We start from the raw sequence: 17483 nt of genomic DNA, 5'->3' as shown, positions 1-17483 counted from the left end.
GTATAGATACAGTTTGAGTTATATGGCCAGCACCTATCAAACGACTGCTTAAGTACCAGTGCCAACACTGTTGATTGGCTATGAAGGGGAGATAATTATTATTTTTTTTTGAAGGGGAGGTAATTAATTTAAAAAATACTGGCAATCTCTAGAAACCAAGCAATTTTACAGAGAAGTGTGCTATAATCCTCTGCGTAGGCATCACCAGCAAACGATGGTCATATGCTGCTGCTGCTGCTGTTGCTAAGTCACTTCAGTCGTGTCCGACTCTGTGCGACCCCAGACACGGCAGCCCACCAGGCTCCCCCGTCCCCGGGATTCTCCAGGCAAGAACACTGGAGTGGGTTGCCATTTCCTTCTCCAATGTGTGAAAGTGAAAAGTGAAAGTGAAGTTGCTCAGTCGTGAGTCTTTGAGACCCCATGGACTGCAGCCCACCAGGCTTCTCCATCCATGGGATTTTCCAGGCAAGGATGGTCATATGAGACTCCTAATAAATACTTGGTATTATTTACAACCATAAGTCCTTGTTGACAGAAGCAGGTTGAGAGGGTACAGGAAAGCCACATGTAGTACTTACCGTCTTCGGTTTCCTGCCACACGATGCCCTCGAGGTTGACACTTGTCCCAGGTTCGCAGGGGCCCAGGCACTCAGGCTCTGTGGCCAGAGCCACATCACATGTGTTGACCCCAACGGATCGGGTACGAACCATGATCTGCTCACATGGGGATGAGATGTCATTATTGACCACTGGTACCAAAAGGTGCAGTGGCAACACTGCTGGTGTGGAGACAGGGGACTCCATCTGTGGGGGAAGAGAAAGCAGTAGATGAGCTGCAAGGAGAACATTTACAGGAAATATCTTCTCTGTATTTAATCTAGTACTACATCCTTTCCTGCCAGAAAGCAGAGGGCTTTAAATGTAAGACTTTAGTCCTTATTTTCAAGTTCTAGCTCATGATACCACTATAAATCTAAGTGGTTTAGATGAGTGCACCCTGGGCTAGGAGAAGCTCTATTTCTTATTAACGGCCCTCCTTATAAACTGTGCTTGGCTAAAACTGTATAAAAAATTTGTCTCTTTTAAAAATCTACTGAAAGAGAATCAGGGCCAAACTTCAACAGCAAGAGAAGAGAGCACACAGACTGATAAGAAAGAAAGGCTCAGCTTCTGAGGCATGTTCTACTGCTGCCACTCTGCTTCTCTGCAACCTATCATTCAACAAATAATATATTAATCAGGTATAAAATCCAAGAATACATATGGGGATAAAGACAGGGAGAAATACCCAGATCCTAGGAATGCCATTCCAGGAAGACTGAAGCTTTAGTTCATCTTTGGGTAGAAGGAAATGCACTTAAAAGTTACAGGAGGGTTGATGGGGGTTTCTAACCCATAGAGATTATAACAGCGATAGGTTAATGACAATGATAACGATAATGATAGGTTAATGACAATTCACATTTCAGAGTGTGAATCTAACATCAAATGTGCAGAGAAGAAACAGGAGGTACTGTTACTACCCAGAAGCCAATCCACAGCAGTCTGCACATGAAGCTGAAAACACACACATACATAAAAATAGTCAACAGTCTAGGACTTCCCTGGTGGTCCAGTAGTTAAGAGTCTGCTTGCCAATGCAGGGAACATGGGTTCGATCCCTGGTCCTGGAAAATCCCACATGCTATGGAGCAACTAAGCCTGTGTCCCCAACTACTGAAACGTGGGCACCCTAGAGCCCATGTTTTGCAACAAGAGAAGCTACTGCAACGAGAAGTTGGTGCACAAAAACTAGAGAGTAACCCCCACTCCCCACAACTAGAGAAAGCCTGAATCTGGCAACGAAGACCCAGCACAGCCCCCCACCCCAAAAGAACCAGCAATCTCTACCACCAAAACTAGACCCTCTCACAAGAATGCAATTTTACTTAGATTCCAAGAAGAAATTAACACATCTAGAGTTTAAAGTTGTAACAAAGAGCAATAATCCCTAATTCTTTAAACCCTAGCATTTATCAGGTTGACAAAGTACCAATTCTGAGTTAATAGTGCCCACATCCTAACTAAACAGTGTCTGGCACATGCAAAGGCACTCAGTACACACTGACTGATCCTTCCTAAAGATTATGTATGATACCAATCAGAAGACCTAAAACAGAGGAGTCAAGGATTGGGACACTTTCCCTTGTGAAGGACCAGGTTGACCATACTTCTTCAAAAGGCCCACATTCAGAGTGAGGCACCCATGTACCCATTATCAAAGCTGCTGCACAGTTCTGCGACAGGACTCTGGTCCTGAAATAGTTTACTGCATGACCACCACTCTACCTATAATCCATCTCCCTCATTTTAAACACAAACATGCACACACAAACATCTTCCTGGCCTCAAATACTACCCTGGAAGCCTAGGTCTGGGTATTGAATCCATTTTCTAAAGTAGCTCTGACTTCTTGGGTTAAAAATCCAGTGATATTTGCAGATCATCACTATCAGAGTCCACAGAATGCTAAAACCCTGTTTCTGATTAATTCTGGTCCCTGAATAGCTGCCAAAACATTATCCTTATCTGTTTGTGGTTACACACATCCACCCTGTACTTTCCTAACTCCACCCTTTTCATTAAATGAAAGTGGAAGCCTGTCCTGTGAATCTTCTGCCTAATGACAAATGCCAAGAGGCATTTTTGGTCTTTTGTACTCCTGAAAATCAGGTATTTATAATTCAATTTGACAAACTTCTTGGGATGTGTTAGATCCCTGAAAAACTCTTTAAAATTTCTAAGCACAGATCTGAAGGTAAGAAGAACAGGAAAAATAAACTGGATTTCCTACTACTCCTGTGTAATGCTAGACTCTGGGTCTAATCATTAAGCCCTCTCAGGAATGCTTTTAGACGGTGGAAAGTTAACTTTGGAAAGAAAGTTTCCTAGAGATTTCACCCATGAGAATTATCAGAAAGGGAAATTAGAGAGTATTCAGATCATCTTTACTCTTCGCCTTGCCTCTGTTTCTCGGGTCTTTCTCTTGGGGAAGAACTGAGATAGAATTTACTTCAGAGTTAGTTAATATGTGCATTTCCTTTGCTTAGAATTTGTCCCCTTTTCTATACCTTTCTTCTACTAGCAAGAGAAATTCCTGCAAAGTCCTCTTTCTTGAACAAAGAAATTGGCCTAAACCTTCTGGGTCACTCCTGTGAACTTTCTGACTGCCTGGCTTGAGCAAGACCTATTGCCAACCTGTCCCATTGCTGAGGCAGCAATCCAAATCAGAGAAGGAAGGAAGTCCCCAGGGAGTCACCTACACACTCTCTGACATCAAGGACAGCTCTTTTCTAGAAGTGGTTTCATTTCCTGTTAATTTATTCAGTACTGTTGGGAGGCCAGGGAGAAGATAAGCTACTGACATTCTGGACAAAGCTAAGCTCCCAATTCTATACTGACAGATTCAGAAAACAACATCTAAGACGTAAGCACAAAACACCACTGTTGTATTCAAGCAGCTTGTTAAATTAAACCCTAAATATCTGAAGAGAAGAAACTTAGCTGAACTGATCACTAAGAATAACAGAATTAATACATGAGGAGCTGATTAATGTGTGTGTGCATGTCAAACTACTCCTAATAATCGAAGTTATTAGTAAGTTACTAAGTAGAGCTCAGCATCTGTTTGTGTGAGGATGACTTAACTACGTGATTAGTTAAATGGGATTTTGGGGAATGAGGAGAAGGGAGGAAATGTACCTTCGGATTTGGAACTACTGTTCAGTTTCCTCCTACTTTGCAACAGAAATCTAAGGAGAAATCACAGAGCAGCACAATAATGTTTAATTACAGCTCTAGCTCTGCTAATTACTGTTTGGTCACATCTATAATCTACATTAAGCCACAGTGCATAATAAGCAGCTCTGTGATATTCATCTAATAAGCTAGGTGACTTTGTGGCATTTCAAATTCTACTATTCATTGGAACAAACATAGCTTCATTTATCACTCTCCAGGAGAGAATAAAAATCAAAAAAGGACTCATTTTGCCATCTTTCCTGTATACCTAGGATGCAAAAAGCAGGGACTGTCAAAAGACTGATGCCATCAGGGAAAATAAGGAATAAAAATAGGAAAAGTAAGGGTCACTGAATACCTCCACAACTATGACAACAATAAAAGCTGGCCAATTCTCAGATTCTGAAATGCTACTAAGTGCCACAGTGGCTCCAGGGGCTCGCTGAAATGGTAAGGTAAACAACACAACAAAAGAGAAACCTGAAAAGAGACAGAAAACTTAAAGATGGAGATCTCTGAAGTTTCCTAATATTTTGTGTCCTTTATCTTTTAATGACACTTCTTTTCAATTCACCTCTAGATATTAGCCTAATAGCACCTATTGGAAATAGGTGAGTGTTCTTGCCTGGAGAATCCCAGGGACGGGGGAGCCTGGTGGGCTGCCGTCTATGGGGTCGCACAGAGTCGGACATGACTGAAGCGACTTAGCAGCAGCAGCAGGGATCTGAGTGCTGATAGGCAGGTGACACAGAAATGAGGACTGGGAGAATAAAGAAAGGCCAGAGCCATTAATCGCCCTGCAAGAAGTGATCATATACTGACTCGAGCTGCCTCCCACACTTGAGAGGCACTAAAGGAGGAAAAGGCTGCAACATAATTTTAGGGGTAGAAAATGAAGTGAAAAAGTATTTGGGACAGACTCTCTCCTTCACAAATATGAGTCTGATATCATTACCTTCACACTCAAAAGGCAGAAAGGAAGCTGGTTCTACTGATAACTTCAGTAGCTCTAAGAAACTCCCTTTTATCCAAGAATGAAAGATTATTGGGGATGATGGTTAGATGAATGTTCAGATTAATCAGAAAATATTGTGCAGAAAGTAGAATGTCATCAAATATACTAAATACTATATTAATAAGATCCCTGGAGTAGGACATGGCAACCCACTTCAGTATTCTTGACTGGAAAATTCAATGGACAGAGGAGCCTGGTAGGCTACACACAGTCCATGGGGTTGCAAAGAGTTGGACATGACTCGGCACTCGTGCACACACACACATTAATAAGTCCTCTTTCTTCAATAATTCCAAAGATTCTTCAAGATTTTATAGTGACTCGGCATTAGTAATACTAACAGTAATATATGTTCTTGATTCATGGACAAATGTAAGTACTCACCCTGATACAGTATAGCAAAATGATTTGCTCATAAGGCCATCTTGGTGGCTCAGATGGTAAAGGATCTGCCTGTAATGCTGGAGTCTTGGGTTCAATCCCTGGGTCAGGAAGATCCCCTGGAGAAGGGCATGGCTACCCACTCCAGTATTCTTCCTGGAGAATTCCAAGGACAGAGGAGCCTGGCAGGCTACAGTCCAAGGGTCACAAAGAGTCGGGCATGACTGAGTGACTAACACACATTATTAAAAAACCAGGTAATTAAAAAAATTCCATTTATCAGTTTATTGTGTTATTTATATTTCTCTCAAGTTAAATATTCATTGGAAGGATTGAAGCTGAAGCTGAAGATTCAATACTTTTTTTCCACCTGATGCAAAGAGTCAACTCATTGAAAAAGAGTCTGATGCTAGGAAAGATTGAGGGCAGCAGAAGGGTATGACAGAGGATGAGATGGTTGGATGGCATCACTGAATCAATGGACATGAGTTTGAGCAAACTCCTGGAGATAGTGAAGGACAGGGGAGACTGTCGTGCTGCAGTCCATGGGGCCGCAAAGAGTCGGACACGACTTGGTGACTGAACAACAACAAATTAAAACACAGTGAGAAAAATTCTCAAATTATTTGAATTGCCTTCTATTGATTGGCAATTTGCGATATAAAATAAGTTCACTGTATTTTTTTGTTGTTTTTATATTTAGGGCTGGAACTTTGCTGATGGCCCAGTGGATAAGAAACCTTCTGCCAAAGTAGGGGACCAGGCTTTGATCCCTGGTCCAGGAAGATTCCAAATGCAGTGGAGCAACTAAGCCTATGGGCCACAACTACCGAAGCCCGCAAGCTCTAGGGACCACAAGTCGCAACTACTGAACCTATGTGCTGAAACTACTGAAGTCTGCATGCCCTTAAGCCTGTGCTCTGCAACAAGAGAAGCCATTGCAGCCCCTGCTCACCACAACTAAGAAAGCCTGTGCAAAGCACCGAAGACCCAGTGCAGCCAAAGATAAATAAATAAATATATTAACTAAGCCCATGCACTCCAGAGCCCACACACCACAACTAGAGTCTGTGCTCCACAACAAAAGATCCTGCACAACGTAACAAAGATCCCATGTGCTGCAACTAAGACCTGACATGGTCAAATAAATAAATATTTTTTAAAATTTAGGATTTTTTTTCTTATTCTGAAAGATTCTTACTGCTAGAGGCTGGTGGTGGAATTCATGGAATAACTGAAGATGACGGCAGAAGTCCAAATTCTTCCTCTCCACGAAGCTCTTCTCAGGACGCAACAGAACATTCCTTGCAAATCCCAAACCAGCTTAACGTTTAACTATTAGTGAAGGAAAAAATAGACCCTTTCAAACATTAAGTATCTTTCCAAGTATCTCTCCAAGTAAAGGAAAGAAGGAAGGGAGGGAGGAAGGAAGAGAGAAAAGAAGGAAGGAAGGAAGGGGCGAGGAGGGAAGGGGAAGGGAAAGGAAGGCAGAGGGGGAGAAAGAGGTTTGCTGGTTTCCTGAACTTCCAGATTTCATGTGGGTTGCTTTGAAGAATTTTATTGTAACTCTGGTTGACTTCATAACATTTTGAAGCACAAGACAGGAGAAAAAAGAGCAAAAGATGTGGTAGTTGGCTTCGTAGCCAAACATCAAACAGCTCTTAGAAGCTACATATTCTATTATTCACAGAAGACTTACTTTTGCATTCAATTTTAACCAGTCAGTACCTGGTCAAGGTCAGCAGTGAAGGCTGTTCCAATGTGCACTAGAAAATGCAAGTGCAGTCAACACATAATTTGAAGACTACAGATTAGCCACAGGGAATTCTCCTGTGATGATCCCTATAGAGAGAATCTCAGGCTCAGACCCTAAAGACCTCTTTCAGTGAAGAGAAGATGTCAGATCAAATGATCCTAATATTCAAGCCTTTCTAAAACTCCCAATGTGTGGGACCGAATAAATTATGCTGGGAATTGAACAAAGGAAAAAAAAAATCTTATAAGCAAAACCAATGCACAACACAAATTACATGGCAGTGTCCAATGCAGTGGCAAAGGCTTTTGCTGAATGCAGCGTCTCTTTTAATCTTCCAAGTCTTCTTACTCTGCAATGTCCTGCCTGCTTGAATTCACCGATTTTCCTTCAGCACAGCTATCACCTATGATGAGTTACCACAGGGACCCAAGAACTACCTCTGAAACTGACTACAGTTTTTTTCCCATAGAAGGTTGATGATCCCTCCCCTCCCATTCCTATAATGTTCCAAAGGAAGCACTAAAATTGGCTCTCAAGAATAAAGGATTGTATAAAAATTCATCCTTTGGCTACAACTACTTTCCTTCCTGAACACACTTCTTACCTCCTTTTACCTACTCATTTCCTAAGAAGTCACGGCTGGAATGCGTCTTTTCTACTCCATTCTCTTCCTGCTTAAGTAAACACAACAGAAAGCTAAACCTTTCTCTGAATCATTCAGAATCACAGATGTCAAAGAAGAGTCTCAACTTATCCTCCAATATGGATGGACAAATTGTACTAAAGAACCTAATTATCATTTGCATCGATGGTCCTACGAGCATTTTAACTGAGACATCACAAACCACACTGTGCTCTGCAGTAGCTTGGGAAGGTGAAATGGGAACGACTCTCCCTGCTTTAAGCCAGCTGCTCTTAAACTTCTGGTCTTAGGAAACCTTTACATATTTTAAAGTTGAGAACCTTACACAGGTTTGATCTATGTTGGCTATATCTATTGATATTTACTGTTAGAAATTAAAACTGAAAGATTTTAGTTCTTGACTGTGTGGTAGATACCCTGACTAGACATGTGATGACACTGCATAGAACTAAACACACTCACACACGACATGAGTACAAGTAAGATGGGGAAAATCTGAACACGATAGGTGGATTGCAGCAATTTCAACATCCCTATTGTGGCCTGGTTCTATAGTTTTGCAAGGAGTTACCATTGGGGAAAACTAGGTAAAAGTTACACAAGATCTCTATGAATTGTTTATTATAACTACAATTATGTCAAAATAAAAAGATTAATAAAAAGTTGACAATCCCAAAGAGCTTTTATTTATTGCGGTGTGGGGGGGAATCAGTCTCTCTAGTGCCTATCTGTCTCAAATTGCTAAGGATAAGACGTCTCTGAGGGGCTTCCCTGGTGGCTCAGTGGGAAAGAATCTGCATGCCAATGCAGGAAACATGAATTCGATCCCAGGTCCAAGATCATTCCACATGCTGCAGAGCAACTAAGCCCATGCCCCACGACTGAGCCTGTGCTGTGAAGTGCACTACACACACAGTTCTGTACCTTATCTCTTACGGAACAGAAATGTAGGCAACTGTTTGAAGCTTTAAACGCTCATTTTCCTAAAAGCTGGATGAAATCTCAGCTCTGTAAAAACACGGAGGTATACCTATACTTCATATGGTCATTGCAGCAATCAATTGAATATAAAGTTTAGTATACAGTGTATAGTGCCCAAAACACAGTAAATGTTCTATAAATATTAGACAACAACAATGATGATGATGATGGCAATAATAACAAAATCTTTCAGTCTTTTATAACACTGTCAATCTCTATTCGGACATTCAGTAGTTGAACGATCCATCTGCAGTGGTTCATTCTAGCATAGTTTTTACTTCATTATGTCTTCCCTTTTTCTCTTGCATAGGAATTTCTTTTTCCTGTGGGAAATCCATTCCCCAACATCATTCTACTATAGGAGTGGGCCCAACTCTACTCAGACTATATAGGATAGGTTCTCTGTAAGTTATGGAAGTGTCAAAAGTGTTACTTGCTCACTCATGTCCAACTCTTTGTGACCCCATGGACTGTAGCCCACCAGGCTCCTCTGTCCATAGATTTCTCTAGGCAAAAATACTGCAGTGGGGGGCCCTTCCCTTCTCCAAGGAATCTTCCTGACTCAGGGATCAAACCTGGGTCTCCAGCATTGGCAGGAGGTTTCTTTACCATTTGAGTAACCAGGAAATCCCTCTATAGGTTACAGAGATTCTTTTTTCCTCTGGTCCCTTAAGCTGGAAGGACTAATTAAACCTCGAGCTGCTAGTGGACATTTTTCCTTAATACTTCAAAAAGGCTTATCTGAGAATAAAGCCAATTTAGGAGAAAGGGGAACAGAGAGATGAGCAAAGGTAGAATCCCAGTGACATAATCTGAACCCCTGGTCAGAAACTAAAACACTCCACTGGTGAGAATCTATAAATCCCTTGTTTGCTTGAACTAGCTTGATCCAGGTTTCCATCACAACTGAAAAAGTCTTGACCACAATATATCACCCACAAATGTATATACATACTCTCTATTTAGTCACAAGTTATAATGAAAATGCTGAACAAGACTAGACCAAAGGCAGAGTCTTATGGTATACCACCTTTATCTGAGGGAACATCCAGTGACCAATACTTTTTAAATTTGGAGCTCTTCAGCCGACTATAAAGTCACCCAACTGTATCACCATCCTATCCACCTTTCACTGACATGTCATCATGATGACATGATATTCATGATGACATGAATATCATAAAAGGCTTTTTCAAATATCTTGAAGAAATCAAGGCACTCCAATCTACTTGGTAATCTGGCCAAGGTCACACAGCTGCCAAATGATAAAACTGGGATTCAAATTCAATATGCCAGCAAATTTGGAAAACTCAGCAGTGGCCACAGGACGGGAAAAGGTCAGTCTTCATTCCAATCCCAAAGAAAGGCAATGCCAAAGAATGCTCAAACTACTGCACAATTGCACTCATCTCACATGCTAGTAAAGTCATGCTCAAAGTTCTCCAAGCCAGGCTTCAGCAATACATGAACTGTGAACTTCCAGATGTTCAAGCTGGTTTTAGAAAAGGCAGAGGAACCAGAGATCAAATTGCCAACATCTGCTGGATCATGGAAAAAGCAAGAGAGTTCCAGAAAAACATCTACTTCTGCTTTATTGACTATGCCAAAGCCTTTGACTGTGTGGATCACAATAAACTGTGGAAAATTCTGAAAAGAGATGGGTGTACCAGACCACCTGACCTGCCTCTTGAGAAACCTATATGCAGGTCAGGAAGCAACAGTTAGAACTGGACATGGAACAACAGACTGGTTCCAAATAGGAAAAGGAGTACGTCAAGGCTGTATATTGTCACCCCGCTTATTTAACTTATATGCAGAGTACATCATGACACAATGCTACTCCAAAGCAGCTTTGGCATAACCAGGAAGAAGAGTAAATGTCAATAGTTTGCAAACTATCTGTTTAACGTTTTGTTCTAGGATTTCGCTGGAGATTAGTGTTAAATTTGATGGCCGACAATTTTGAAAATGTGGACATTTGCCTGTCTGCAGTCTTATGGTTCTCTCCGATTTACCAGGAGTCCTTGGACAAAAGGATCTCTGACTACGTGTGCAAACTCTTTCAAAATTTTACAGTGTGATTAATTTGGATTTAGGCATTTGAACTCTGTCAAAAATTGAGGTGCTCTTTCAGAAAAGACAGATTGTACTTGCTGGTTAGTATCTGGTAAAGCAAACTCATCTTTTGTAAAAAGAACAAAGGCTGTTCAAGAGTTTTTAATCTGTCTTTGAGATCTGGATTTGTACATTTGTTTTGGTAAATCCTTACCAAAACAACAATTTTTATACAACAATTTTTTGCTTCAAGTTGCATCATAATATGGCTCTGATTTTTCAGTACAAATATCCTCTTGAAGTGGAAATGAAATACCTATCATAATGCAGTTAAGCCTTGCTAAACTATATTTCACTTTTCAACAACTCCTTAGCTTCAGTTCAGTTCAGTCGCTCAGTCGTGTCCGACTCTTTGCGACCCCATGAATCGCAGAAGGTCAGGCCTCCCTGTCCATCACCAACTCTCGGAGATCAGCTCAAACTCATGTCCATCGAGTCAGTGAAGCCATCCAGCCATCTCATCCTCTGTTGTTCCCTTCTCCTCCTGCCCCCAATCCCTCCCAGCATCAGGGTCTTTTCCAGTGAGTTAACTCTTCGCATGAGGTGGCCAAAGTATTGCAGTTTCAGCCTCAGCATCAGCCCTTCCAATGAACACCCAGGACTGATCTCCTTTAGAATGGACTGGTTGGATCTCCTTGCAGTCCAAGGGACTCTCAAGAGTCTTCTCCAACACCACAGTTCAAAAGCATCAATTCTTCACCACTCAGCTTTCTTCACAGTGCAACTCTCACATCCATACATGACCACTGGAAAAACCATAGCCTCGACTAGACAGACCTTTGTTGGCAAAGTAATGTCTCTGCTTTTTAATGTGCTATCTAGGTTGGTCATAACTTTCCTTCCAAGGAGTAAGCGTCTTTTAATTTCATGGCTGCAATCAGCATCTGCAGTGATTTTGGAGCCCCAAAAAATAAAGTCTGACACTGTTCCCACTGTTTCCCCATCTATTTCCCATGAAGTGATGGGACCAGATGCCATGATCTTCGTTTTCTGAATGTTGAGCTTTAAGCCAACTTTTTCACTCTCGTCTTTCACGTTCATCAAGAGGCTTTTGAGTGCCTCTTCACTTTCTGCCATAAGGGTGGTGTCATCTGCATATCTGAGGTTATTGATATTTCTCCTGGCAATCTTGATTCCAGGCCAGTGTTTCTCATGATGTACTCTGCATATAAGTTAAATAAGCACGGTGACAATATACAGCCTTGACGTACTCCTTTTCCTATTTGGAACCAGTCTGTTGTTCCATGTCCAGTTCTAACTGTTGCTTCCTGACCTGCATATAGGTTTCTCAAGAGGCAGGTCAGGTGGTCTGGTACACCCATCTTTTTCAGAATTTTCCACAGTTTATTGTGATCCACACAGTCAAAGGCCTTGGCATAGTCATAAAGCAGAAATAGATGTTTTTATTAGCTTAGCTCCTCTAATACAGACCAACAAATATGAAAATACCAAATAACAACACTCTATGAAATTTAGAATTTTGTTACAACATACTTAGCACATAGGGCTCACAAAATCTTATAGAAACTGAGAGGGGCAATTCATCTTTCAAGGGACAGAAAAGTTAAGTTTTCTAGGTATCATTAATTTACAAAGGCATCAGAGCATTCAATACTGGAAAGAACTCTGTCTTTAAAAATCTCTCACGGAGGTACAGCATTAGGCAAACCCAACAAGGTAAGTAAGAGTCACTATATTCTAGGTAACAGATTTTTACTGCCTTCATTATTAAACATGGTTCTTATTGTAACATTCACAAATCCATTCATCAGAATAATAAAATGGAAAACTATTAAGGATCAGAAAAAGACAGATATCCTGTATTTGTAGAGTCAACACAAAGTTTATATCCTTACTTGGAAAACTTCATTTTAGATTAGGAAACAAAGTGATAAACAAATTATCATAACAAAGATGAACAGAGGGCTGCAAGTACCCTGTCCAGGGAGTGACTGCTAGAGGCAACAGGGAAGACCTCATACTGAAGTGGACCTAAGGAGTTTCCAAAGAAAAGTATAGAAGGCATACTTCATCTACACAGAAAAAGAAACCATAAACAAAATGAAAAGACAACCTACAGACTGGGAGAAAAGACAACCTACAGACTGCATCATTTGCAGACCTTTGCAAATGTGATGACAAGGGCTTTTTACTTCTAAAATATATAAAGAGCTCATACAATTCAATAACAGAAAAAAACAAACAACCCAATAAAAAAATAGGCAGAAGATCTAAATAGGCATTTCTCCAAAGAAGACACAGATGGCCAACAAGCACATGAAAAGATGTTCAACACTGCTAATTATTAAAGAAATGCAAATCAAAACTATAATGCGGTAACACCTCACACTGGTCAGGATGGCCATCAATAAAAAAGTTTACAAATAACAAATGCTAGAGAGGGTGCAGAGAAAAGGGAACCCTCCTACACTATAGTTGGGAATGTAAATTTGTGTAGCCACTAAAGAGAACCGTATGAAGGTTTCTCAAAAAATTAAAAAGAGTTGCCATATGATCTAGCAATCTCGCTCCTATGTACATATCTAGACAAAACTATAATTTGAAAAAATATGTGCACCCCAATATTCACTGCAGCACTATTTACAATTAGCCAAGACATGGAAGCAACCTCAATGTCCACTTACAGAAGAATGGATAAGAAGATATAATACACATATACAATGGGATATTACTCAGCCATGAAAAGAATGAAATAATGCCATTTACAGCAACATAGATGGACCTAGAAATTATCATACTAAGTCAGAGAAAGACAAATATTATGTGATACAACTCATGTGCATAATCTAAAAACATTATAGAAATGAACTTATTTATAAAACAGAAACAGACTCACAGACAAAGAGAATGGACCTGTGGTGGTCAAGGGGAAGAGGAGTGAGGGAGGGTTGAATTGAGAATTTAGGACTAGCAGATGCAAACTATTATATACGGAATGGATAAACAACAAGGTCCTATTGTGCAGCACAGAGAACTATATTCAATGTCCCATAATAAATCATAATGGGAAAGATATGAAACATAATTAATATATATGTATATCTGAATCACTTTGCTGTACACCAGAAACCACCACAACAAAGTAGATCAACTATACTTCAATTTAAAAAAACGAAAAGAAAAAAGAAAGCATACTCCAAGCAGAAGGAACAGCCTGTTCAAAGGTACACAAGCATGAACAAACACAATTAGTACGTTCAAAGAACCACAGGTTGTTTGGTTTGGTTGGAATAGGGACCAGTACAGGGAGAGTAAAATTTGGACTTAACTTTGCAGGTATGAAGCAACTTCTAAGGAATTAAAGCAAAGGAGTGGTATCATGTTTGTATATTTAAAAGCAAAGTTAATAGATGCACGTAGACTAAAAGAAACTGAAAAGGAGGGGCCCTAGCTGGATGGATGCTTGCTGTAACAAACGCTGGGGGGAGGGCTCAAGAGACACTCAGGGCATGTAAGCAGTTCAGGGCATGTAAGTATGTAAGCAGTAAGAAGACTTCATGAAGTATCAGACATATAGGTAATCAGTGAAGGAGTCAGGTATGATTAGAATTTCTAATTAATATGGTTGGGAGACTATTCATTCCACAAATATTTACTAAGCACCTGCCACATGCCAAGCACTATTCTAAGTGCACAAAACAGCCCAAAATCCCAGTCTTTGGAACTTAAGTTCAAATGGATGGTATTCTGTTACTGAAAGAAAAAGAAAGGAAAAAGAGGAGGAACAGGGTTTAGTTTTGATTTGGGGAGGCTGGGAAAGACTGAGATTAGTTCTACATTGTTTTTACTTTGCTTAATTGCCAGCATTCCAGGAAAAGAAGACTGGAAATGAGTTAGGAGGAGGAGGTGGGTCTGCAGTGCACAATCTGAAGGGGTAGACGAAAGAGCTGAACAATATCCATTTTGGCAAGAGTATGGGAAAAAATGTTTTTTTTTTCCAGTGGTCATGTATGGTTTTTCCAGTAGTCATGTATAGATGTGAGAATTAGACTACAGAGAAAGCTGAGCGCTGAAGAATTGATGCTTTTGAACTATGGTATTGGAGAGGACTCTTGACAGTCCTTGGACTGCAAGGAGATCCAACCAGTCAATCCTAAAGGAAATCAGTCCTGAATATTTATTGGAAGGACTGATGCTGAAGCTGAAATTTCAATACTTTGGCCACCTGATTCGAAGAAGCAACTCATTGAAAAAGACCCTGATGCTGGGAAAGACTGAAGGTGGGAGAAGGGGACGACAGAGGATGAGATGGTTGGATGGCATCACCAACGCGATGATGAGTTTAAGTAGGCTCCGGGAGTTGGTGATGGACGTGAAAACCTGGCGTGCTGCAGTCCATGGGGTCACAAAGAGTCGGACACAACTGAGCAGCTGAACTGAACTGAATTGACTGATGGAAAAAAAAAAGACAGTGATGGGAATCACTTACACAGCTGAAAATGAAGTTGCTCAGTGGTGTCCGACTCTTTGTGATCCCATGGACTGTAGCCCACCAGGCTCCTTCATCCATGGAATTTTCTAGGCAAGAATACTGGAGTCGGTTGCCATTTCCTTCTCCAGGGGAGCTTCCCAACCCAGGGATCAAACCCGGGTCTTCCACATTGCAGGCAGACACTTTACCATCTGAGCCACCAGGGAATACGCTTTACACAGCTGATGGGAATATGAATTGGTAGAAACTCTGAAGACAGCGGTTTGACAATAGGTATTTGGATGTTAAAATGCACATGCTCTTTTGTCCAAAAATTCCATTTTTAGAATTTATATTAACCTAAAAGGGCAAGTGCACAAAAACGTATGATGTACAGTATGTTTCAGTGTTTTTTTTTAAATTTTTTTTTTTACGTGTTCACTTTATTCACGGCTGTCCTGGGTCTTCATTGCGGTGTGTAGGCTTCTCACTGTGGTGACTTCTCTCATTGTGGAGCATGGACTCCAGGGTGTGCAGATTTCAGTATTTGTGACGCAGCAGCTTAGTTGCCCCAGGGCAAGTGGAATACTTCTGGACCAGGGATCAAACCCCTGTCCCCTGCATTAGCAGGCAGACTCTTAATCACTGGGCCACCAGGGAAGCCCTCAGTGTCGTTTTTAATAACCACACAAACAATCTGAATGCCCATCATAGCACAGATTTATAACTAGCATCAAAGACACATATCCACAGCACATTTCTGAGTGAAAAAAAAATTACAATACAGCATGTATTAAATTAGTCCACTAATGTTAAACTGACTGTATGCAACTGCCTATGATTCTTTTCTTTTGGACACCCTGGGTGGCATGCAGGATGGAAACTCAGGTCTTAACCACTAGACCACCAAGGAAGTCTCTATATACACTTCTTATGTACTATGCAGATCAGAAGTTGAAAAAGAGAAGTTGAGATCTAGAAGAGTATTCTTGTAATCATCCTTGAGTAGTGAGACTCTGGATAATGTTTTGTTTCTTCTTTTTTTAATATAATTTTATTAGAAAACTGAAATTTACAATGTGTTTATATCACTCACTGAGTACATGGCATTTAAAAACAACATCATTACAGAAAGATAACAAAAATACAAAGTCTTAAAACCTACGGGATATGGAAAATATTATCCACTGAGGCCTTAAATGTAGTAGACCTTACATAAAAAGGAAAAGCAATGCGTATACAAGTATACAGCCAGTTTAAGAAGTTAGCAAAATAAACAGAATAATCATAAAGAAAAGAAAGCAAATAATGCATACCAGGTATTAATGCAATAAAAATAAAGATAAAATTGAGAGGCTCAATAGAGTCAAAGCTGCCTTAAAAAGCTTCTCTAAAAAGGGAAACATCAGGTAACAATAATCAACAAGAAAAATCTTGAAAATAAACAATACTCAAAATGGGAATTACTCATAGAAGCATTAAGAATATAAATAATGGAAACAACTTTATGTCTGTACATTCGAAGATTCAGTTCAGTTCAGTTTGGTCGCTCAGTCGTGTCCGACTCTCTGCGACCCCATGAATCACAGCACGCCAGGCCTCCCTGTCCACCACCAACTCCCGGAGTTCACTCAAACTCATGTCATTCGAAGATTAGGTGTCTCATATATAGGGTTATCGTTACCATCTTTCTAAATTCCATATATATGCGTTAGTATACTGTATTGGTGTTTTTCTTTCTGGCTTATTTCACTCTGTATAATAGGCTCCAGTTTCATCCACCTCATTAGAACTGATTCAAATGCATTCTTTTTAATGGCTGGGTAATACTCCATTGTGTATATGTACCACAGGGTTCTTATCCATTCGTCTGCAGATGGACATCTAGGTTGCTTCCATGTCCTGGCTATTATAAACAGTGCTGCGATGAACATTGGAGTGCATGTATCTCTTTCAATTCTGGTTTCCTCGGTGTGTATGCCCAGCAGTGGGATTGCTGGGTCGTATGGCAGTTCTATTTCCAGTTTTTTAAGGAATGTTAAAAAACTGTTCTCCATAGTGGCTGTACTAGTTTGCATTCCCACCAACAGTGTAAGACGGTTCCCTTTTCTCCATACCCTCTCCAGCATTTATTGCTTGTAGCCTTTTGGATAGCAGCCATTCTGTTTCTTTTATATTTTTCGGGCTTCCCTGGTGGCTCAGACAGTAAAGAATTCACCTGCAATGCCAGAGACCTGGGTTCAGTCCCTAGATTGGGAAGATCCTCGGGAGGAGGGCATGACAACCCACTCCAGTATTCTTGCCTGGAGAATCCCATGGACAGAGGAGCCTGGTGGGTTACAGTCCATGGGGTCACAGAGTTGGACATGACTGAGCACAC

General features: G+C 40.6%; 1 protein-coding gene across 9 annotated transcripts in view; it reads right to left on the bottom strand.

The window, feature by feature from the left end:
- Positions 1 to 17483, bottom strand: part of ZNF609 (zinc finger protein 609) — a 203706-nt gene that overhangs the window by 53082 nt on the left and 133141 nt on the right. For all 9 annotated transcript variants that reach the window (XM_055435722.2, XM_055435717.2, XM_055435718.2 and 6 more), the window contains one exon: positions 579 to 804. In XM_055435722.2, coding sequence (XP_055291697.1) covers positions 579 to 804 — 226 coding nt within the window. The remainder of the gene's footprint in view (positions 1 to 578; positions 805 to 17483) is intronic.

The sequence above is a fragment of the Moschus berezovskii genome, chromosome 9 (assembly GCF_049115385.1).
Source record: "Moschus berezovskii isolate FMDL1 chromosome 9, NW_MosBer_1.0, whole genome shotgun sequence".
Classification (NCBI taxonomy): Eukaryota; Metazoa; Chordata; class Mammalia; order Artiodactyla; family Moschidae; genus Moschus; species Moschus berezovskii.
This window is presented reverse-complemented; position numbering and strand designations above follow the sequence as displayed.